Raw genomic sequence first — 26423 nt, forward strand, 5'->3', positions numbered from 1 at the left:
CACATACATACAACACACACACACACATATATATATGTAATCCATTACAGCACTTACCTAGTGTACCTAATCATTTCAATCACCTGTGAACTAAACCTCCATACTTATATATATATAACTCTAACTCTTCGAAACGCTCAGTTTTAGAATGGTGGCAGCTGATGAAGGAAATGTTCTCTATGTGGCCTGTGTGTTTTCTGTACTCTGTTTATCATTTTGTCCACATTTTTTTTTTGCAACGTCCTGTACCCAGATATGCATCTATATATACATGTAGATGTAGGTATGTACATACATGTACGTATATATGCATATACTCATTTATTATTTGTATTATATATATATTTACATATCATGTAAATACATGCCCATTAACTCATGTGAGTTCATCTGCCCCTTGATGGATGTTTTTTCATCCTGTAGGGCAGTGATTTTCAAACCATGTGCTGCAGCGTACTGGTGCACCTCAAAAAAGTAAGATTATATTTCAAAATATGAAAAATACAAACCAAAATTCACTAGAAAGTTCAAATATAAATGTCAAAGTGGCAAAAAACTAAATACTAAGTTCTAAACTAGGAATGAGAGGTGGGTGATTGTGTCATTCAATTCATTTAGGCTAATTATGGTATGACAGTGTTATCCAATTTTCAATCTGAAATTTCATAAGGATATGAACTAAATTAGCATCAAATTGATGCCTCATGGACATATTCAGAGCATGACTATGCTTCAGTTTATCTCAGCCATAGCCTCAGCAGTTTCCTTTTAATAATAAATGTGAAAAATAAATTATTGAATTAAAATATACAATGTTGAAATAAATCTTTTAATACATCCTCACATATTGCGGCTGTATTTCAATTTATTTCATTCATATAGTGGCATAAATTTTCATCTTTTCAATTAATTTTGAAAGACTTCTCAAAAGAGTCTGATAATATGTGATACGCTGCCTCTTTTCACAGCTCACTGGCCACTTGTCTCAGCCTCAGTTTGACTCTGGTAGTAATCTGTGCTCTTTGTGCAAAACAATTCATATTAACAGACTAAATTACCCATAAAATGGAAAAGTTTAAGATGAAACATAACCGTAACGATTATGAATCTGAAAGTAAACGTTCGCCAAAAGCAAATAAGTGTAGTGATAATAATGCGAAAGCTCGACCCAGTCATAAAGCAAGAAATAAGCAAGATTCCGCTCTCAAATAATACAATCCACAGGAGAATTATGAATTTATCTGCTGATATAGAGGAAAATGTATAGAACAAACTTTAGAACTTAGAATTTGCTGTACAGGTTGATGAATCAACTGATATTAGCAACAAAGCACAATTACTTACAATTATTTGCTTTATTGATGGTAACCAAATCACAAATCAGTTCTTTTGTTGTGAAGAAATGCCACTCACTACAAGAGGTCAAGATATTTTTGACATTTTATTTGCCTACCACGGAAAATGGAATTTATCCTGGAATTCCTGTGTTGGAATATGTTCTGATGGGGCACCATCTGTGATAGGCTTTATGAAAGGTTTTGTATCACTCATACAACAGCAAAACCCTAATGTTATATGTACTCTTTGATTCCTACATAGCGGGGTACTAGTTTCAAAAACAATACCAGTTGAGTTAAAGCAAGTATTAAACCAAGTTGTATTAAAAGTAGGCTGTTGAAGTGTTGCTTATTTGAACAAATTTGTGTTGATCTGGATTCCCAGTACAAGTGCTTACTTTTACACACAAAAGTCAGATGACTCTCAAAAGGCAAGGTGTAGCATTGCATACATGAACTCCAAAAGGAATTGCATGCATTTTTTAAAGAAGAAAAACATGAACACTTCTTGGAATATCTACAATGTGAATTTTGGGTTTCCAAGCTGGAATATGTAACAGAGATATTTGAACAACTTAATAACATCAACACAAGTATGCAAAATAAAGATGAAAACATTCTCACTTCGACAGATAAGCTGGTTTCATTTAAAAACTAAGTTGTAATTTGGAAAAATAGAGCTAAAGGTGCTAAGTTTGAAATGCTTCCCTTAAAACGTAAAAGCTACATAAAAGAAATGACTCCTATTGTATTTGAACATTTGACAAATTCGGAAGAAAAAATAAACTTTTATTTTCCGTCATTGAACACAGAAGAATATGATTGGGTTCGAAATCCCTTCATAAAATTCCATCTAATATTGGTCTCAATATATGTGAAGAAGAGGCATTGACATCTATATCCAATGATTGTGGACTTAAAATCAAATATGCTGTGCTGAGTTAACTATTGATACATTTTGGATTGCTATTATAGGAGAATACCCCTCAGTAGTAAAAAAACGCTTTATCCGTTTTGATGCAGTTTTCCACATCATATTTATGTGAGTTGGGATTTTCAACCCTCAGTAACATCAAATCCAAAAAAGAAAGAGGCTTCATTGCATCGAAGAAGAAATGAGGGTTTGTCTTTCTCAAATACGTCCCAATATTGAATACATTTCCAAAAAACATCAAGTGCATGTTTCTTATTGATAACTTTGCTTCATATATTGAATAAAAAGTAAGTATGTGCAATTTTTCTGTATTTTTAACTATCTATTTATTACTTTATTGTTTATGCTATGCTAATATGTATAAAGTCCCTTTTGAATAAATTTTAGAATTTATGTACAAAGTGAACCAAAATATCTTGACTTCTTGTAAGGTGTGCCATGAGTAAAAAAAGTTTGGCAACCACTGCTGTAGGTTGTTGAAAAACCACAGTACTCACCAAGCAGTTCTGGTGATGTTACAAGTTTAGTCACCGTGCAATGGGTAGTACTCTGTTACATGTTACCAAGAGCACTCAAGAGTGACAAAGCATACATACTCATACATACGTACATACATACATACATACATACACACATACACTCTTGTTGAGATGTATAAATGGAAGAAAGACAATACATGTAGTAGAGGTTATTGGTTCAGTTGAAGTTCATGGTCAACATCGATTCATCACTGACATTTTTACTACTTGTGACCCATCAAGCAGCAAAAGTATTGTTGATGCTATAAGTCAGATTGTGTGTGTGTGTATGTGTGTATGTGCATGTGTGTGTGTTTGTGTGTGCGTGTGTGTGAGTGTGTGTGTGTGTGTGTGTGTGTGTGTGTGAGAGTATGCACACATGTGTACATGCATGCGTGTGTATGTGTGTGTGTTTGTTTGTGTCATGCAGCAACTTACAAGGAAATGCTAAAATCTGTTTTAAAAATCCCAAATTCTAAAACTTACCATCATAGGGCAATGAAAATGTACCAACAAGCGGAGGTCTGCGAAACAAATTTGCTGTTTTCTTAGAAAGAGTTTGAGTATTGTACTTTATGTGTTTCTTCCTGGAAAAGTAAAAGAATAAACAATTAACTTTCATGCATAAATGTAAATTTTCTATTTTATAGAGGAGAAGAAATAAAACTGTGCTGTTTATAGCAGCAGATTTATTCATTTTATGCAGAGAAGAAAAGCACATGATAAATACTTTTTCTTTTTTCTTTTTTTTTTCAAGTTGTTACAAACAAGTAATTATTAATTCAAGCTAATATATTTTTCCTTAATATTGAATGATCTCTAAATTTGTAGATAATCCAGTTTCAACATATTGTGCATTGTCAGTGCAGACACTAGGATTACAGTCTTATGTCAGTTAAAGTAAAAAAAAAATAAGGGTTTATGTTGTTTCCTTTTCAAAAAGATAGAAAATGATGCAAAATGATAACATTGATACCTTTAGATTAGAATAAAATTAAAGTGAATGATAGTTATTTTGCTGATAAAGCTTGGAGAAGTTGATCACATGTTCAAGTATTTCAGAAAATTTCCATTTAATTATTTTTCCTCTGTTGGCTTCAACCCACAACTTAAGAATTAATCAAAGAAGTCAGAGATTATTTGATTTATGAAGTGTTGCAGGCTGACCATTTCTATGCCAAAATGTCCAATCTTCTGAAATCTGAAGTTTTTTCACTGTGAAACTTGAGACAGAAGTAAAACTTTAAATACATTGTTAAACAGAACAGGAGGAGACACATGGGATGGAAAGTTGCTGAAGAGGTTACAGGTGTGTGATGAAAGATTTCCAGATAATGGACATACAATAAGAACAGCAATAAATAACTGAAGAATGAATATGTAGTGCATGTGTTTATTTGGCGAGAGAAAAATGACCATCCTAAAGTATAACAATATTAAGACATATTTATATATCTAAAGCAGATATAATCTTACAATAGAATAAGATTTGAAAACTATAATCCACTCATGGGCATCAAACTACATTTTTGTTTTATTTGTAAAAAATACCTGCCAGAATATTTTTAAACCTTATTACCTTGATATTGAATGAAAACAGCTCATAAGTGTATAGAAAAGGCTAATTTGCATAATGGTATGAGTTTGTCAACAACTAAGATACTACTGATAAATCAAAACATCATGAAAATGTTTTCTAAAATTTGCATACTGAAGTGTATGTATATGTTTAAAACATAAGTGGCCTTATTGTAGAATGAAGCTCAAGAAATTAAAGTTTCATTTGATGACAAAATAATGGATTTTCAGGGAAAAATGTAGTCTGGCTGATATGAAAATATCTAAATTCTTTTATTCAACAACTATCAGCAAAGAAATCAAGAAATGATTTATGGCAATCCTATATTCTAATTGAAATTCTCATCAAAAGTATTCCAATTATTTTGAAGGGTGACAATTTATTTGTAAATGAACATTTTTGAAAGGTAGTATAACTTTAATATATATAGGGAAATTATATCTGAGGTAGAATAAGAATAGCCTAGAATAAGAATAGCCTGGGCAAAGTTTAGAGAGCTCTTACCCCTGCTGGCGACAAAGGGACTCTCACTCAGAGTAAAAGGCAGACTGTATGACGCATGCGTACGAACAACCATGCTACATGGCAGTGAAACATGGGCTGTAACTGCTGAGGACATACGTAAGCTCGCAAGGAATGAAGCCAGTATGCTCCGTTGGATGTGTAATGTCAATGTGAATACCCGTCAGAGTGTAAGTATCTTGAGAGAAAAGCTGAACATTAGAAGCATCAGTTGTGGCGTGCAAGAGAGACGATTGCGCTGGTATGGACATGTGGTGAGAATGGAGGAGGATAGCTGCGTGAAAAAGTGCCACACCCTAACAGTTGAGGGAACCCGTGGAAGAGGTAGGCCCAGGAAGACCTGGGCTGAGGTGGTGAGGCAAGACCTTCGTACATTGGGCCTCACCGAGGCGATGACTACGGACCGAGACCTTTGGAAATGGGCTGTGCGTGAGAAGACCCGGCAAGCCAAGTAAGATCGTTGCCAGTGCCCCTGGACTGGTTCTTGTGCGGGTGGCACATGAGATGCACCATTTTGAGCGTGGCCGTTGCCAGTACCGCCTGACTGGCTCCTGTAGGATTTTCGAGCGAGATCGTTGCCAGTGCCCCTGGACTGGCTTGTGCGGGTGGCACATAAAAGACACCATTTCGAGCGTGGCCGTTTTCGTGCGGGTGACACGTAAAAGCACCCACTACACTCTCTGAGTGGTTGGCGTTAGGAAGGGCATCCAGCTGTAGAAACTCTGCCAAATCAGACTGGAGCCTGGTGTTGCCATCCGGTTTCACCAGTCCTCAGTCAAATCGTCCAACCCATGCTAGCATGGAAAGCGGACGTTAAACGATGATGATGATGATGATGATGTAAAAGAAAAAAGGAAAAAAGGACCTGAAATGAAATTATAGTAAAGTGATTTTTTTAGTGGTTGAAACTATATTTCCTGTTGTAATCTTCAGAATACTGAAATGAATTTAATGTATCAGATTAGCCAGAAAAGCTGGCATGAGATTGGCATCTTGATATCATTGATGGATTACAACAATCTTTTTAAGCGATTTTTATCTTTCAATATGGGATTACATGGGAATGATATTTTAGATACAAACTAGTTACCAGAAACACATAGCTGAGTGTGTGCAAAAGGGGTAATTAATTAAAACATTGAAATAAGAGATGAAACCATCTTTCTATTACTGGAATATTTCTAGAATAGATTTTATTTTCCTGCTTATTTAATATTGGTTTCACATTTTGGCACAAGGCCAGCAATTTTGAGGAAGGGAGTAAGTTGATTACATCAACCCCAGTGCTCAACTGGTACTTATTTTAACGATCCCAAATGATGAAAGGCAAAGTTAACCTTAGTGGCATTTGAACTCAGAACGTAAATATGGATGAAATGCTGCTAAGCATTTTGCTTGCTGTGCAAATGATTCTGCCAGCTTGCTGTCCTATCCTTCCTCTTCTTATTTAATATTAACAGAAAGTATGAGAAGTTGAGACAATCAAGATACTAAAAAAGCTAATCTTGTTGCTTTATTGTATCTAGTTCTCAGTTCAAATTTCTTACGTCAATTTTGTCTTTAATTCTTCCATAATTGACAAAATAATTGGTCACAATTATTAAAACTTTTGTCCAGTGGATAGCTAAAAAAAAAAAATCAGTTATTAATTGAAAAAGATAACTAAATATATTGAAGGCAAAAAAATTCCATCATTAAATTCTAAAGAAAGTGTAATTAAAAAAGAAATCAAATAAAGGCAATTCAATTTGAAAACTACAATATAATATTATTTTCAAATTTAGGCACAAAGCCAGCAATTTTAGTGGGGGAGTAAAATCAATTACTTATTTTTTCAACTCTGAAAGGATGAAAAGCAAAATTGACCTTGACAGAATTTGAACTCAGAGCATAAAGACTAGCAAAATGTTGAAACTATAATATAATATTCAAATGAGTTTACATTTCACTTTTTTTTTTACATGTCTTAAAGGAGGCAGGGTAGTGCCTATGACATTTCTCAGTGCCTCTAAGACTAGCAACAGGAAGAGAAGTTATAAAACCAGATTCCTGGCCCAAATGCTTATAACAGAAAGCACTCTACTTAAAGCACCCAAGGGCAAGGCATTAAAATTTAATTGAGCAAGGGATTCAGTCTATCCCCCATTGCTCCCTACTGAACCTCAGTCATCTCTGGTGACATGTCATTTCACTGGTCTATCAGAGCTCAAACTTGTGAACTCTATTGTGAAAAGCTCTTTAGTTTCTTTTTTTTATTATTATTTTAATTCAAGTAAATAACAATGAAATACCAAGAAAAGAAAATAGCTAATATCATTAGAAAGTCTATAGTAAAGTTCATTTACTGATAATAAAGAAGAAAAATGCCAGATAAAGACTGGAAGTGGATAGTTTGAAATGTTATCTATGTAACTATTGAATAAATACTGAAGTAGTTATTTTTCATACATACCACATCTTTGAATAAAGTTAGTAGATATGAAGCTCTATAGTAAGATGGCTTATATTAGATCAGAATTTCACAGAATATTTACTTATAAAGCAGTTTTAAGCATTTTATTAAAAAAACATCCCTGTTTTCTTTAAAATCTCAAATCCAAACAGTAAAAAATATCACATTAAATAATGATAAAAAGATGAAGTAATAGGCAGAAAGGATAATAGAATAGCCAGAAAATATGAAGTCAGTTAAGCAGAAAATTCCTGGCAGTATGAATAAGCTACTGTGAATGTTCAAGTAATAGTTATAATGTTACTATTGGAGGCGCAATGGCCCAGTGGTTAGGGCAGCGGACTTGCGGTCATAGGATCGTGGTTTCAATTCCCAGATCGGGCGTTGTGAATGTTTATTGAGCGAAAACACCTAAAGCTCCAGGTGGCTCCAGGAGAGGATGGTGGCGAACCCTGCTGTACTCTTTCACCACAACTTTCTCTCGCTCTTACTTCCAGTTTTCGTTGTGCCTGTAATTCAAAGGGTCAGCCTTGTCACACTGTGTCATGCTGAATATCCCCAAGAACTACGTTAAGGGTACACATGTCTGTGGAGTGCTCAGCCACTTGCACGTTAATTTCACGAGCAGACTGTTCCATTGATCAGATCGACTGGAACCCTTGACGTCGTAAGCGACGGAATGCCAACAAAAAAATATAATGTTACTGGAGGAAAATCTCAAAAGTTCAATATTTACTCAAAATTTGATAAATGTCTTACTGACAAATTATTGATGTCACAGAAAAGATGAGATAAAGAAAATTCCAAATGCAGAGAGAACATTTTTGGTTTACAAACTATCTGTGCAATATTAGATGATTCAATTTTTATATTTTTGAGTCTAAAAATATATTGCCTTCCTAAAAACAACCCCATACTATCCCATACCAACCTGATGTTGATTTAAGTACAAAGCAATGAAGTTATAAAGTTGCATTGCCTTATCCAGAATATTAGTTATGTAATACAATCAGGAAAAATCAGATTATAAAATCAATGTTGGAGACCAAAATAGTAAGAGTTTTCAGTTTTTGATTGAAAAAAAAAATTACATCTGACATGATATTATAGAATAATAAAAAAAATAAGTATGCTTTCATTTAATAAGTTATGAAATGAAAAAAAGAAATGAAAAGGAAGGCTAATGAATAAAGAACAATGTTTTACAATGTCACATTCTTTTGTACATGTTAAAGTTATGTGAATCATTTCATCGCTAAGGATAGAAAGTTCCTTGCTTGCAGGTGAAATTTCACCTGCATTTGACATTGAGACTTCTCACTGACTCAGTACTTAAAAACTTATGAGATAAAAATGGGTGAAACCGTAAGACTAAAAATTAATTAATAAAGAATGACAATCTTTATATCCTACCTAACATGGATGTATTGTTAGAATGTTGTAATTCCAGTAGTATTTGCCTTGAGAAATCTCATACAGACATTTAGTGTTAAGAAGCACAGACAAAGATGCTTTGCATGAATTTGTAAAATTAAATAATTACTATTATTCTGAGCACAGATGCACCTCTACAGAATCTTATATACTTACAATTTACCTGTAATACTAAGAAGGTTGTCTGCTCTTATGTTACATGGTGGAAATATTGGACTGTTTGGGCAAATATTTAAAACTAGGAGTAGGTTTCTTGGTGAGTTTAGTCAGTGATTTGTATTGCTTTCCACTTTTATGATATATCTAAAATTATAGGGAAGGCAAGAATATCTTACAATCCCATTACTCTCTATATATAAATCTGTGGCCTTGTCATTAAATAAAACAATACTGAGGGGAGGGTGGGCTTGATTTGATCTGAAAATGTCAGTTGAAAGCCATTTCTCTTTTCAAATCCCAGGACACACTTAATACAGATTAACTAAGAGCCAAGAGATGGGGAGTTTCTACAATGTTTATTTTTTCTTAGATGTGAGTCAATCAAAATCTTTTAGGATATCTAATTTGCCATCTCATGAATATAAGCTTTCAAAATTATTTAATCAGAGCAGAGTTGTACCCATAACCACTACAGGATTTTTTAGACATGTAAGCTGATGTGGATGATATTCAGATTAAACTGTTGCAGATGGATGCATGTATAGGATATGTGAGCTTAAATTAGTTCTAAAGAGTTAGTTGTGGGAAAAAGAATTGAAAAAATCAGAATTTGTAGTGAACAAAGTGTCACATTTGTGGTGTGAAAGACAACTGTAGCAGATAACTTCCCGGAATCTACATCTTCCTATAGGCTATCTCCTTAGTGTTCTCACCTTTTGCACTAGAAAATTTATGAGTAAACTGTGACTTTATTCACATTATTTACAATTGATGGATATTTGTCCTCATCAGCCAAAACGTTGTGTTAGCAACAAACAAGATGAGGACAAATATCCGTCAATTGTAAATAATGTACATAATTCCACATCTCTTAAATATAGAACTGTAAACTGTGACTTGTAACCTTTTTGTGTCAGACTCGGGTCAGGGCTGATTGCAGAGGGGAAAGTCCCTCGTTCAGCCTGATCTCAGTTAAGAAAGATATACAACCCCAAATCAGTTCTCCCTCTTTGATTGCTTGGCCTCTGGTTAAAGAACATCTCTTCAAGTATGGCCTGTCATTTTGCGACACCACAGCTCTTACATTTTCTACTTGTCTACACTCTTTTACTTTTTCTTTCGCCATCAGTCCTCATAGCAGTCAACAGAAGATGAACTTAACTACCTGTGGACTGGATAACAAAACTACAAATAACCTGTGTACAACTACAACAATAAAAAGTGGTCTTCTACGTTGTAACAATGACAATAATGATATAATAAAGGGCCTTTTCAACCAACTAACAATTAATATCTTTCGTCTCTCATTTATTTACAACATATCTCTGTCACAAAGTATTAATGATGAAGGAGAATGTAATTTGGACAATGGAATCTGTGTGAAACTGGGTAATTCAGAGGAGCAAAGGCTATTGTAGTGGAGAAAGAAAGAATGGGAGATGGACTAACATGTTTTGGAGCAGTAGTTGTATTGTTTTGGTGAGTGAATTATTACCAATAATCCAGATAGTCTAACTTATTTTATTTAAAATTTTCATTATTTATTTATTTATTTGTTTGTTTTTATACAAGGGGTCTGCTCTAGAATGTTTGTGTATATAACAGCTACAACATTCCGCACTGGGGTAGTAGTAGTCTTATATCAATTACACTTCTACTTTGAAGAGAGCAGGTATCCAACTAGGGCTATAATATTTTCTGGCTTTAATGAGAAAGCCTTTGTTATACAGTTTTGGCTTGCAGTTGGGGTGAAACATCAAATTGTAGGGTGTAGTATTCATAGAGTTTTAAACATATTATTAATACTCTTTACTTTTCTTTGTGGAGGCACATGGCTTAGTCATTAGGGTGTTGGATTCATGATTGTAAGGTTGTAGTTTCAATTGCTCAACTGGGAGATGCATTGTGTTCTTGAGCAAAATGTTTCATTTCACGTTACTCCAGTTTGCTCAGTGGGCAAAAATGAGTAATCCTGTAATGGACTGGCATCAGAAAACTGGTTCTATGAGTCAGCATGGCCCAGAAAGGAAGCTAACTTACTTTTCTTAGCATGTCTATTGTTAAGAATCTATTCCTGACATGTGTAATGATTGTTTTGGAGCATTTGAAGAAGACTTGGTTATCATATATCCATTAAAAGATGCCTTTAGCATTTCTGTTCATAGAAATAAGGTGGGTAGCTCCAGTGTGAAGCAATTTGATTGTTTGTGAATGTCCCCTGGATGTGGAAAATTAAGGAAGTGTGAAGGGTAGTTAGAAGTAACAGCATGCAGGACTTTAATATAGAGAAGGAAGCTTGTGGAGATAAGGTTGAAATACGAGGCACACAAGGGTTGCTGATGTTCGTTTATTGAACTCCATGTCATGTCCCATGATGGTGTGATCTGACAGAACACTTTTGATGTAACAGATGCCTGATGGAGAGGCTATTTGGGTAATTTAGCTTGAAGTATTTTGTGCTAGTCACATTCAAAGCTTTTATTGATAAGAAAAGAAATGATATAACTTAATAAGAAGCCAGCTATGTTGATGACTATTGAATAAGGAAAAGGAACTCAAAAGGTTAAAAATATAATCGTCTGTCTCCATGACTTTACATTGTGACAGAATATGACTCATCTGTTGTTGATAAGCATGTACCCTAATACGCAGAAAAGTGGTTTAAAAGGAACTTGTGTATTAACAGAAAACATCTACAGTTTAAGAATTTTGATAGAGAGTGACAGAATTTCTGAAATTCAGACATTACCTATGATTAGATTAAATATTTGTGATTAAAACTGTTTGAATCAATATATTTGCTTATGTGTTTATAACTGTATCATGCCCAGCTAAGTAAGCGAAATTCGGATGCAGATGCATGGTTACATGGATATATATACATTATAAACATACACGGTACACATAATAATTACAAGTATACCAGCAGGAAATCATTCACATACGTTTTTATTTTTATAAACCTCCACAAACGCAACACATACATATAAATGATAGCGCATGAAATTAATGAAATCCACTGTATATTTATACACACAATAATAATTATACATAAAAAAAGAATACAAATTCAACAGGAAATGTTTAAAAGGTTACTTAAAAAACTCCCCCCTTTTTTTCTGCTTGAAAGGACACTTCTTTGGTTAATCTCAAAATTCAACACAACATACTTAAAGTGAAATATAACAGAGGGTCTTAAATCATTTGTCACCACCAACTCTCTCTCTCTCTCTCTCTCTACATGTTCAAATATGCAATATGATATTTCCTTCTGAAAAGGAGTTCAGTCATATGTCAATTAAGAACACAATATTCAATTTCATTTTGGAATTAGTGAAAATACATGCTTGGATAATCAAAATTCCGTGCCAACTAATAAATAATTAATGCAGAAATAGGATTTTTACACAAGAAATTGAATTTCGACTTAATTACTTCGAAGCCATTCTCAGCGTTACTAATAACGCATTTTTTGTTTTGTTTTAAATTCAAAGTTTCAAAAGAATTTTGAGTTCAGATCAATAATTTTGGATTACCATTAACCAGCGTGTATGCCTTCATTTCATCGATCCATGCTTTTCCTTGACCATATTTCACATATTTAATAAGTTTGGCTATTTGTTCAAGGTTCTTGTTGTTGAAGATATTTGCCCAGCAGTAATAAACTACTTGTCAAGAGGAAGCTTCAATGATGTCACTCAATCTCCTAGTAATAACTGTTAAAACTTCCAATATTAGCACCCCAAAGTATTACAAAAGTGAAGAACACACTTGATAAAGTCCGAAAAAGATGAAACGGTCACAGATGGAATGTCTTTGGTCATACGAATGCTTCCTCAAAGTTCGCCTGGTGATAAACAAACAACCTACTACAAATGACCACGAACAGAAAGTAAAGTCTTTACGCTGTCGTTCTATCTACAAGAAATAATCCCTCGAATCATATCAAATATAAGGAAGTTCCAGATACACTGCCTGAATAAAAGATGGGTTTGTTACAGATGGAATGATTTTGATCACAGGTCTGCTCAGCAATGTTTGTATAATGCATCCTCGATGTCAATGGAATTAGAATAAAAGAATCAGATTTAAGATTGGGTTAAATGACAACATCAATTTCTATACTGCTTGCTGTTGGTCAAGGTTGACTAAGTGTCTGCATCTATATGTGCAAGTATCTTTTATCCATTACTTATTTCATTCACTGGACTGTGGCCATGCTGAGGCATTGCCTTAAAGGGTTTAGTCGAACAAATTGACCTCAGGGCTTTCATGTTTTAAAACTTGGCACTTATTTTATAGCCTCTTTTGCTGAACCGATAAGTTATGGGATGTGAACAAACCAGTGCAGGTTATCAAGCAGTGGTAGGGGACAAGCACAAGCACACATAGATATACATATACATGCGTACACAACGGGCTTCATTCAGTTTCCGTCTACCAAATCCACTCACAAAGTTTTGGTCGGTCTGAGGCTATAGTGGAAGACACTGTCCCAAGGTACCATGTAGTGGGACTAAACTCATGGCCATATAGATGGGAAGCAAGTCTTGCTTTTTTTGTTTTTAAGACTGGCAGTTTCCTATGCACAGTAGTCATTCCTCTCTGCACCACTGATGTTGTACAGGGAAAAGGCTCCAGCTTTAGCTGAGTTCCAGTGAAATCGCAGGCATGGCTGTCAGAACAGATATCATAAGGTCAATCCACTGCTCCAGGCAGTCACTTTTTTATGATCTTGAAAGGATGAGAGGCAAAATTGACCTCAGTGGGATCTGAACTCAAAACGCAAAGATTCAAAACAAATACCGTGTGGTATTCTATCTAACTTGTTAACGATTCTTCAAATTCTGCCGCCTTAACTACTTAATGAAAAATAGAAATACATAATTGATCAGCAACGTGGGAAAAAACCCAAGCCATATCAATAATTTGATGAATGGATCCACTTGAAGCCAGGTGCTAGAAACCTGTACAATTTTAATGACATTACTGGTGTATTATAAAATACATGCCTCCTTATAATGAAAAATTACCATATCAATGTCCACTATTATAATTAGTATTATCGGAGAAGGCGTAATTGTGTGGTTGAGAAATCCACTTCGTAGCCTCGTGGCTTCAGATTCAATCTCATTGTGTGGCACCTTGTGTGAGTGTCTTCTACTATAGCCCCAGTTCGACCAATACCTTGTGAGTGAATTTAGCAGACAGAAACTGTATGGAAGCTCGTGGGATATGTATGTCATTATTCAGTTTTATTTCAAGATTTCTTGCCAATAAAGAAATAGCCAGTTTCTAACCTAGATCCAAGGCTCCTTCACTGGAATTTCAACATCAATAATAGGGTGTATGTATGTATGTATGTATATATGTATGTATGTATGTATGTATGTATGTATGTATGTATGTGTGCAGAGTTGTATGCTTTGTTTTATGTATGTATTCTCATGCATATAGTTGCATATCTAGACATGCTCACATATACTTAAATGATAGACTTCAGGAAAGTTTTACAGATTTTTACAGTTCCAGTGATGGCTTGGATCTGTAGTCTTCGAATTAGCTTTCTCCTTTCTGGTTCTGAGAAGTCTAATTTCTCAAGATTTATGCAGTGTGCTACATATCCCAGTGCCCCAATAATTACAGGTATAAACCTGAACTTGTAATCTGGATAAAGTAACTGTAAATTCCTCAAGTGTTCAGCATAGGTGTTCTCTTTTTCACTGATCTTCAGCTTTGGATTACTTAATACTTTTTAGTAGAGTACATATTAACTTTTACAATGAAAAGGTTGGCAGTGACTTCGAAATTTCGGCTTGCTCAAACTGTCTAAAGATATTCGAGATTACTTAATACTGTATGCAGATCAATGAACTCTTAAAGTATTTATTTTAGCACTTCACAATTTTGAGTTCAAATCCTTATAGGATTTCAAATTGGTCTTACAAATCGTCAACTCAGCAAACTACTATTGTATTTGTATGCGAAGATGAACTAAAGTTTAGTAGGTATTAACATTAGCTAACAAATGTACACACAAGATTAATTTCTTATTTTTAATCACTTAGTCACGAGGAGCAACGAGTATGGTCCTTTAGATGATGTTCTCAGGTTGTGGAACCATCTAATGATGACTCTGTTCAGAAGGCTGTAATATCATTTGATAAAGGAACACGGTACAATGAATTCATAGAATGAGGCTGTAACTTTAAATACCTTTACTCTTGGTCTCAAATATATACAAGCTGAATAATAAAGGAAAGAGTTTGATGTGTGGAGGCCATGCTCATCTTCTGTGTATTAACTCATATCTGCTAGCTGGCGTGTGTTGTACGAGAGCCAGCTAAGTCATGTCTTCACACTCTAGTGTCTCTTCGCGAAACATGAAGAGGTGAGTGTCTGAACCTGACTGTTGCGTGCGCCATCTAGTGGCGAGCTGTTTTAAACAGCCTTCGTCAAGGGAGGTAACTGCGCCTACAATCCTTTAATCGCTTATTCATGAAAGGAAACGAGTATGGTTCTTTAGTTTCTTTAAGATAGCAGTGTAACTAAAGTGTGTGCCGCCCGTGTTTGCCGTTCCATCCAGGCTTCCTAACCGATACAGATTCCTGCAGCAGACTCAAAATTGTCACCCCATAAAAGGGGATATCTCCACCCCGTCCTTGCAACCTACTTATGTCACTGTTTTAGGGCTACTGAGACTGGAAGGGAGGAAATTATTCTCAAACTGAAATCCTGGTCTCCATGCTGGCAACAGAGTGAACTCCACTAAAGGTATCTGAAGACCAAGTGGAAGTGGGTGTTAAACGGAGGGACTGATTATGTCTATCACCTAAGAACGCAAACAACAAGAAAAATACAGCAAGGTATCTTCTCGACTGATACTCTAACCATTCTATCCATTCGCTCTTCATTTGACTGGTATTTTCATTTTATTAATCTCGAAAGATGAAAGGCGAATTTGAGCTCGGCAGGGTTTGAACTCAGGCTGGAACAAATAGTGCAAGGCATTTTGTTTTAGGCTCTAACGACTTCGCCGATTCACTTCTCAGGTTGAAAAGATATTTAGACGAAGAAAAAGGAGAAAGAAAAGGATGTGGAAGAGAAAAAAGAGGAGAAGGTGAACGAAAAGAAGAAGAGAAGAAAAAGAAGAGAAGAAGAAGAGGGGGAGGGACCAAATCTTTGCAAGTTCTCCCAAACTGATGAAAATTAAGTGAATGATGCCTAGACTGAACATTTGTAGGTCAATGACTGCTTTAAAAAAAGTGTGGGTGGAAAGAAAATGCTTGGACCAAGTAGCGGAATTAAAATGTCCAATGTTAAATTTTCTTTTGAACAAAACAAGCATCATTGGTTTTAAAAGCAATAATTTGAAATAATTATGATCAGCTGATATGTTTTCTTTTTTTTTTTCTCTCAAACAACAGTGACAGTGTTGTCAACAACAACCCTAACACTAACAATGATTACAGCAACAAGCAAAACAGTTTAAAAAGAATTTTCTTTATCTGCATGGGTTATTCGCACGTGATTGGGTTACTATTTGTTATTTACAATAGCTTTTATTAGGGAGATGTAGTTGAATATTATTCTTATTTACATGTGACAAAATACGAATAAAGTAGTAAAGAGTATTCAATATGTTTCGTAGAGAAATGCTATTATTATTTTGAAATTTAGTTTTTCTCCATTACTTAAATTTTCACTCTGGGGAAACGTTCATCAGATGCCATATCTACAGCTTCCTTTTTTGAAATGCTTACGTAATTATCGTTGATATTTCGCATCTTACAGTCGGCTCATTTGTTTACATCTGGTTGATGAACTAAAGTTGTAAATTGCTGTCGTAGTGTGTCAGGTAGAATTTGTTTTTGTGACAACATTTTGACATTATCTCTATTCGTTTGTTTAAAGTATTAGTCTGTTTAACTATTATATGATATTTCTGTTTTGTGCAAGTTGCCATAATTATCTAACCATATTTAATATTATATCAGACATGGAAGTGGTAGGCCAATAGAATCGTTACTCCGCGGGACAAAATACTTAGCAGCATTTTTTTTCCGGTTTTACGTCCTGACTTCAAATAGCACTGACGTTGACTTTGCTTTCCACCCTCTCGGGATCGATAAAATAAGTACCAGTTGAGCTCTGGAGTTGATGTAATCAACTTATCCACTTCCCTCAAATTGCTGGCCTCGTGCCAAAATAAGAAACAATATTATATCAAACATGGGCAATCTTTTTCGAGCAGTGGGCCGCATGAGATATGGCTCATCATAAGGCGGGTCGCACTCTTGAAAAAATTCAAGGTCATTTTTCGTTGAAAGTATCTCAGCCATTTTCACTATAGAAGACCAAAAATTTAAGCATTCGGCTTTAGAAATGAAGCAAAGTAAAGTTTTGTCAATTCCAAAATAAGACAACGTTACGCAACACGTATAATGCTGTGCGGTACATACGTGTAGTTATAGCCGCTGATTTATCGCAAGAAATTGTTATTAGCGTTGAAAACAGAAATTAAACATAAAATCAATAATTTTCATTCGTGTCCTGAGTAGAGATGCCAATTCAAGGCTCTTGAATGTTTGGAAGGTTCTAAATTGACTCTGAAGCATGTTGAAAATTATACGGATGACTGACAACGGCAAATGTTTGTACCCACAGCGCAACAGGCATTAATAAGTAAGGGAGGTTAGACAGACATTTAATTGTTATTCTCCTTTGACACCAGCTTCCCCACACCTCTTTGAGTGAGTCAGTGAACGAGAGAGAGAGAGAGAGAGAGAGAAAAGAAACAACATTTTAATAAACGTTATTTTCCGTATGAAACATGAAACTCGACATGTCACTCAGAAAGCCAAACGGGCCGCAGTTTTCCTATGACTATTATATACGCTAACCACTTATTCTCAATAACTGTATGTCTTAGCCTAATAGCAAAATTTCTGATGAAATTTTCAGCCGTTTGATAAAAAATTTTGGTATTTATCAGATGTAGGCCAGGAAGTGCAGGATGGAGGAGTTATCGTTCTACTTTGTACTCAATATCTTATAATTTTTATTTAGATTGAAGCTTTTCTTTTCGATCGAAATGTTCTATTTCAATTCTAATTACACAACCTCGTTTCTCTATTATAGGCGAATAACTTTTTTTCTTTAATTCATTCAGCTTTTAACGATATTCAGAAGATTTATACTAAATTTATTTCTTCTGGTGAATTTGTAATCAGCGAAGATTTCAATATTTTTAACTTAATTTTTTCCCCCACAAATCTTTTGGTTCTTTCAGTTAGTGTTCCATAAATTTTCATTAAGCTTGCATTTTAATTAGCTGAATTGTTAACTTAAATTTATTCTTTTTCTTTTGCATTTCATATATTTCCGGTAATTTGGAAAGTTGCTTACGTCCTTCCAATACAGAAAAAGTACTCAGCATCTTACGTATAAAATACAAACCTTCGAGTTTATTAAATACATATAGTAAACCATTTAAATCCACATAAGAGAAAATATAAATAATTGAACTCAAACTATATTTTTATCTATTAATTGTCATAGCTTTCGATCAAGTCATTCCACAATTATCAAATTGCTCCTTTAGTAGAAAGTGGGTTATACATCTTTAGATTGTATACCTGACTTTCTACTATAAAATTAAAGAAATAGACGGAACGCTGAACTCCAGACTAAACAACTTAAACAACATTTATTTACTTGGTAAAACATATATATCTTTAGTTATACATCTTTAGAGGTGAGAATAACGAGCTGTCGAGTATAAGACCGAAAGATGTAGGGACAACTTTTAAACACACGTCCATGCTCAATCGCTGGCCAGCGAGAAAGAGAATGAATTGAGCGGGAAACGCTTGCTTGTTTTATTCTACGCATGCGTAAAACTACGCATGCGTAAAACTACGCATGCGCAGACGTTACTACACTCCCTTGACTAGATATTTGAACAAAAGAAACAGATCATAACACTATGTATGTATGTCATTATTCAGTTTTATTTCAAGATTTCTTGCCAATAGAGAAAGAAGCGGTTTCTGTGTGTATGTATGTATTGCATAATTTTATGAAATTTATATTATTTTAAGCTACACATACACACATGCATGCATACATATACATTGAATGTAAGTTTTATTACAATTTTTCTTATATAGAATCTGTGCTGGGCAAAAAGAAAAAAAAACTTAGCGTGATGTTTTCTGTGATTAACCACTCAGTGTTCAAACTATCAGTCACATATATCTTATGTTTCTCTGAGAAATTCCTCATTGATGAAGGTGTATGTGTAATTAGAAAATGGTTTAGCGCTGCACTTGTGCATAACGATATTTTTTTCCGCAATTCGTTTGAGATGTTATCTTTGCTTCATAAATAATTGCTTTTTTACGCATCTTCCATTAAAAAGGACAAGTCTTTTTTGCATTACCAGGTGTATCACCATTGCAAGAATCGCAAAGTACTAAAAATTTCTGCAATCCTGAAGCGATGTAAATCAAGAACTCATTGTAATAATTAACATAAACATTTATTTACATGAAAGAAAATTATCGGGGAACTTTCATCTAATTCTTCCAAATTCTTCAGTTAAAACTGTATTGAAACCTTTTGTAGGGATTTTTTTTATCACAGCAACTGGTCGCACACCACAAGGTTTAACGGTACCTACTGAAGCAAGCCAGCACGCTGGCAGCATTACCACAGGCAATGACGAGCCTAAGGCGTTGAGAAAATCAAGCGCCCTCACAGGCATCACCTGACATCTCGGCGAGGCGAGCTGCCAACGTTGACAAGGACTTCGCGGCTAGTGGCTCAGTCCCTCCGAACGTCTCAAACGCCACAGGCTGGAATTGATAATTCACTGTCAGGTCCCGATACTTCAGGGCATTTTTTTTTCTGACATTAGAACTTTTGGAGAAGGATATAATATTTGACTAATATTTTATTTCATTGATTCCAGAAGGATGAAAAGCAAAGTCAATCTTAAAGATATTTGAACTCAGAACGTAAAAAAGAAAAACTTACCATATTTGATGGCATAAAAGACACCCGGGCATACCGGACGCCCTCCAATACTGAGGTAAAGAGGAGACATAATTTCGCATATAGGACACAGGGTGAGGTTTTGAAGCATCTTTTTCTTAAAAGAAAAAGGGGACTTCTTATATGTCATCAAATACGATAACTTGAAATTGCAAGGTATTCTGCCAATTCTGCCCAAATCACCGAATTCATTCTATCCCTCTACTGCTGCAGTTTTCTCCACCATTGTTGCTTTCAAGTTAATAGGTTTCTTAACTTGGCATAAAGACGTAAATTTACAGAGCAGGGCGTCTACTTCTGATATACAACAAGTACTTATCTCGGTGGCGTTTGATCACATAACATTTCGTAATCAAAAACTGTGAAATATTAGTTCGGTACAATGCTGCTTCTTCCTTCTCAGCATAATTGGTACTTATTTTTTCGATCTCTGAGGAATATGAAATTAGAGCATATACGTTGCTAATCAAGGTGCATTTCTATTTCTATCATCTACTGTCCTCTCGCTTTAAATTAAAATTTGTAATTCATAACTATTGTTAATCGATGCATATGGTGACGGCTTTATTGGATCAAACAGGTGTATTAGCAACTCTGTATTAGAAAGCCTATTAAATGTTAAACACCATAAATAACAAAAGTCTTTATCAACATCTAACGAGATTAATTAAGTAAAATTTAAAAGAAACTTTCGTAAAATTGTTTTTATTTATAGTTATTGATAACGAATTATAAAGGGGCTTAACATTAATTCAGCACACGGAATTGTCAGCCAGTCAAGGCATCATCTGGAAAGTGAACCAGAGAAAATTGAACCGTAGGAGTACTTAAAAACACATGAGAAACACTTTGATGGAGGAGTGTGGTACTGTGACAACGGATGGACTTAGGACACTGATCATGGAATGAGATATGTGATGCGTCTTTGCATTTTTTACTCTTTTACTTGTTTCAGTCATTTGACTGCGGCCATGCTGGAGCACCGCCTTTAGTCGAGCAAATCGACCCCAGGACTTATTTTTTGGAAGCCTAGTACTTATTCTATCGGTCTCTTTTGCCGAACCGCTAAGTTACGGGGACGTAAACACACCACCATCGGTTGTCAAGCGATGTTGTGGGGGACAAACACAGACACACAAACATATACAACACATACATATACATATATACGATAGGCTTCTTTCAGTTTCCGTCTACCAAATCCACTCACAAGGCTTTGGTCGGCCCGAGGCTATAGTAGAAGACACTTGCCCAAGGTGCCACGCAGTGGGAATGAACCCGGAACCATGTGGCTGGTAAGCAAGCTACTTACCACACAGCCACTCAGTTATCTTCCAGGCATATTGCTTTGAGTTTTCTATTCTAACGCTTTGACGTTTTTATGGTGAACCTGTATATTTTCCTTTTATAATTGTCCCATTTTATTTATACTTGTATCAAATTTTATATAAAACTGCAGTGAGTCAGGAAAGATCTATTTTGTTGTCGTGGCATTGTTCAGGGCTGGATCTGTTTAAATACAAATGGCAGTGATCTGCCTTAGTAGTGAAACGGCAGTTTCAAGTCAGTTGGTGAACAGACGGCCTAGAGGTAATATCTCTTTCTTTGAAATGCAACGATTTTTGCGTTCACCACCAATTTCACGGAACTCACTTGAATAATATCAGCTACAACTCTGCTTCAAAATGTGCGGTACATTCTAGTTCTTATTAACTTACAACAGCTTCTACATAACACTTCTGTGTAAGAAGTAAGTCATGAGATTTTTCCAGTCTCGCATATACGTGTAGATGATTCGCATAAACCTGCAGTTTAATCATTGTTACTACTTGCCAACATTCGTTTTATTAACATAAAGTTTTCAATGTTTCGTTGTAAATGAGCTGCCTTCTGACATTCTTTATACGCGCTTATCAAAAGCACACTGGAATAGACTCTCTCACGAATACTCTTCATACATTAAATCACAGAACACTCGCGCCAAATTAGTGACCACACACTAAAAAAATTAACAGGGAACAGCCAACATTTTTTACCACCCACCGTATTGGATTTTCGGGGTCCTTGTTTCTTTTCAATCAACATTTCGAGTTCAATAACTCGTTAAAATCTGCAAGCACTCTATTTTAACTATAAATTAATTTGCATTTTGAGATTTGTTTTAGAAGTGCAAATCTTATGGCGATTCCATTGTTTTTATCTCAGTACGGTCTTGGAGAAAATAAACCATTAATTAAAATACTTTAATTTGTTTGAAGTATTTTCCACGGAACTAGAGTGTTCAGTTAGTAAACAAAAGTTGTTTTGTGCCTTGTACGTGATTTTGTCTATTTGCTACGAAATAAAAAAAAAAACTGAACGAACATCTCCTACGTGTAGTGATTCTATAATTTTTGTCGAGGGTTGTAACTCCAGGTTGGCCTTGATTAAGCGAGTCAATGATCAAAGGCATTTTAGCTATAACCATCGATTTTTTTTCCAAAATTTGTGTCGCCGCATTATATCAATAATCAATGAGAATAAGGTGAATTTTTAAGTAGTCGACCAGCTTCCTCGTATTGCCACGTAAAAATTTCAACGAGCTAACGGGGAACCTGATAAGTTGAGGACTTATCAATGAATTTTATTCATAAGAAATATATTAGAAAGACGGCCATCCCCTCTCAAGAGGTTAAATCAATAATAAATGAGTTATACATCTGGTACGTATGTAAATATGCTGCTGAAACTCAATGACCTGAAGTTATTCAAGGATTTTTTTTTTAATGAATGTGTAGCACATCAAATCTGAGTGTTGTAACATGTCAACAGTCTTTTTTTTCGCAAACTAAATCGTCGACTCGATTACAATTCTTAGAGTTTATTATACATCACATTCGACGCGCCTGCAAATTCGATTGTGGAAGAGGGTTAGGCCTCAGCAAATTCATTTGCTCATTACGCATTATACGACGACTGGAGCTACATGAGCTAAAGAAGGTTCCTCTACATGGACACTCGATCTATTAGAACTAGTAGTCAAATATCCTTGAAACTTCTCTCTATCATTATAGAAGGACAATACTGGAAAATGTTCTTCATACGTAAAAAAAGATAAGATAGTTACAACTAGGACATCTTTGATCACAGATCTGCTCAACTAGAGAATAAACAATAACAGCAATAAAACCTTCAGCGGTAACTGTACAAATGAACATATTACAATCCTAAAACCAAACATCTCCCTAAAACTGTATTTCTAATCTTTCACTGTTATATGTATACCAGTATAACTACAGCTCAACCCATAACGATTATAGTAATGTTACATGTCACCTATTTACTTTCACTAGCAAAGTTGTTGTTGTTGCCACTCCGTCGCTTACGACGTCGAAGGTTCCACTTGATCCGATCAACGGAACAGCCTGCTCGTGAAATTAACGTGCAAGTGGCTGAGCACTCCACAGACACGTGTACCCTTAACGTAGTTCTCGGGGATATTCAGCGTGACACAATGTGACAAGGCTGGCCCTTTGAAATACAGGTACAACAGAAACAGGAAGAAAGAGTGAGAGAAAGTTGTGGTGAAAGAGTACAGCAGGGTTCGCCACCATCCTCTGCCGGAGCCTCGTGGAGCTTTAGGTGTTTTCGCTCAATAAACACTGGCAAAGTAGTATTATACTAATATACACGTGACTTTTGAAATCTGACAGAGCGGCACGCTGACAGGAAATACCTTAGAGTATTTAGATTTGTCCTTCTACATTATACATTCAAATGCGATTGGATTCGAGTTTGGTTTTCATCTACTCGAGGTCGTTAAAATAAGTACTAGTAAAAATACTAAGATCGGCTCAATCAACTATAGTCCTCCCCAATAGTGACTCTAGAATTATACCAATGTAAGAAATATACTTCCAAGATGTTTCTTATCCCAATGCAGTCTAATATTGATTTTATACAATCTGTAGTCGATACAATAAGAGCTAGTAATGGATAAGTAGTTTGATTAAATTTTAAGGTACAAAATAATTTTATCAGAAAACATCATAAATGAACATATGTGACGGATGAAAAAATGTGCTGAATTTAATTTCTTCAGACGATACCAATCAAAGAATATAAGACACAAAGCGTCAACAGTTATTTTAGGGTTTAATCCATTAAAAACCTAAAACATATTTTGTTAATAAATCTATCAAAAGAACTATTTCATGAAGGCGAACTTGTAAAATGGACTGAAAGTAAATAAGACCGCAAAGAAGTACCACTCGACTTGTATCTAAGAATGAGGTAAAAATATGAAATGGTTGAATGAAAAAAAAAGTATCTACACCATACAAGTCTGTGTGTCTCTTGGAAGGTTAGTTTACACTATTTGTCCACAGAGAAGCGTATTATACACGCACACACACACACACACACACACACACACACACACACATATATATATATATATATATATATACTTTTCCACTCTAAGTACAAGGTCCGAAATTTTGGGGGAGGGGGCCAGTCGATTAGATCGCCCCTAGTACGCAACTGCTACTTAATTTATCGACCCCGAAAGGATGAAAGGCAAAGTCGACCTCAGCGGAATTTGAGCTCAGGACATAAAGACAGACGAAATATCGTTTGGTATTTCGCCCGGCGTGCTAACGTTTCTGCCAGCTCGCCGCCTTAATATACATATATAAAGAGAGAATGAGGGATGGTATAATACTGGCTTTCACTTCATGCACATCATGTCGGATCCTTGCTAGCGTCGAATTTCGAAATCAAAAGGAGATCCGCAAGTCTTCGATTGATGTAAATGTCTTAAATACCTACAGGAGATATCAAGTGAAAGCTACATGTTCGGTCTATTTACATGTTGTGAGACGCGCAAATTAACTTATTCTACAACATTTATTTGGTCAATGGTGCCTTCAAATCATAACATCGGAGGAAGCGAATGGATTACAGAATTGTTACACATTTCTATATATCATAACATGGATTGCACAACAGAGTATGAATTGCATAACATTGTATGAGATATGGAATAAATATATTGTCCGTATACGAAAATAATTGTAATGTCCATTTGACTTCTTTACTCATTTGAATTATTACTCTTATATGTGTGTATATATTAACACACACACATACATATACAGGACGAAGCTGAAGACGTGTTTTGTTGGTCTCATTATCTTTGATGTGGCACACACACACATACGCATACGCGCACGCGCACACACACACACACACACCACTAAAAAAATTAAAGGTTAAACACTGCTTCAACATCACCTATTTATTTAATTTCCAAACTATTGGTGAGACAATTATAAAAAGTATCTTTATCATTAACCCTTGTTCATCATGTTAGGAATATAAATAGATGAGATAAGAGTATGACTAAAAAAAAAAAGAGACTGAAACAAAAGACAAAAAAAAAAAAGAAAAAAGAAGGGGTGGTTCACATATTTTATGAAGTTAACTTTTTTTTCCAATGTTGACTAATATCATTGACAAACTGAATTTTGGATAGTTTACCTGTAAAGGAAGCCATATTGTTCTTTATCGTCTCCAAGAGGTTTACTGAGTTTGTAGCCAAAGTTTTCTCTGAAAAATAAAAGATATTAATGGATGTCTGTTAGTCGTAGAATAATTTTATAACTGGTTAGGTATTGTAGAATCAATATAAAAATCTGATAACGGTCAACTCCATTTGAAAATCTACATCGATGGTGTGACACCGAAGGAGCCTGCGCGTGGTTTCTTCTTCTACAAAAAGATAGCAGCTAAGTTCCTTTAAATCATATCTTAGAGTAAGAAGTACACTTTAAATACCATTATTCTCGATACGCAAAAAAGACGAATGTGTACGAACGGAACACTTTTGATCTTCAGTATGATCTAAGGTTAAACAACAACAATAACAGCAGTAGCAGCAATCTATGTCCATGACTGGTTCGGTAACACTGTCACTCAGTACAACATAGTGAAACTTGGTGAGAACGTTCATGTCGTCATTTGATCTGCTGAAATCAGTCACCCAAAATCATACATCATCTTAGAAACCAAGGATACATTGGATAATGCAATCTTAGATACATTATGCCTGGAAGAAATAGAAATGGTCATGAATGGAAAGTCAGAAAGACTAAATGAGAGGAGAAACATCTATGTCATGAAAGGCTAATTATATATATATAGTGCGAGGAAGCAAACGATACTGTTATGGAATGAAATTTACACTACTGATTAAGAAGCACAGTGCAAACCTGAAATGAAATTTGCGCTACTGATAAAGAATCATATTGCAAACTCGAAAGAAAAAAGTCAAGTATTTTGTGTTGACACTAGCTTGTAATCTAACGAGTAAGTTCAACGCTTACATAAACTCGGTATGACTGCTGTTACTGAAAAGTAAATATGAATTTAGGGCCTCCGTCGACCAAGG

General features: G+C 35.1%; 1 protein-coding gene across 1 annotated transcript in view; it reads right to left on the minus strand.

The window, feature by feature from the left end:
* LOC106871016 (deoxyribonuclease gamma) overlaps nucleotides 1-26423 on the minus strand; it is a 93970-nt gene that overhangs the window by 10338 nt on the left and 57209 nt on the right. Inside the window, exons 3-4 of the mRNA XM_014917271.3 lie at nucleotides 25514-25582; nucleotides 3276-3376 (exon numbers count right to left, since the gene is read on the minus strand). Of these exons, the coding sequence (XP_014772757.1) occupies nucleotides 3276-3376; nucleotides 25514-25582 (170 nt within the window). The remainder of the gene's footprint in view (nucleotides 1-3275; nucleotides 3377-25513; nucleotides 25583-26423) is intronic.

The sequence above is a fragment of the Octopus bimaculoides genome, chromosome 2 (assembly GCF_046866305.1).
Source record: "Octopus bimaculoides isolate indiv1 chromosome 2, ASM4686630v1, whole genome shotgun sequence".
In the NCBI taxonomy this organism is placed as follows: domain Eukaryota; kingdom Metazoa; phylum Mollusca; class Cephalopoda; order Octopoda; family Octopodidae; genus Octopus; species Octopus bimaculoides.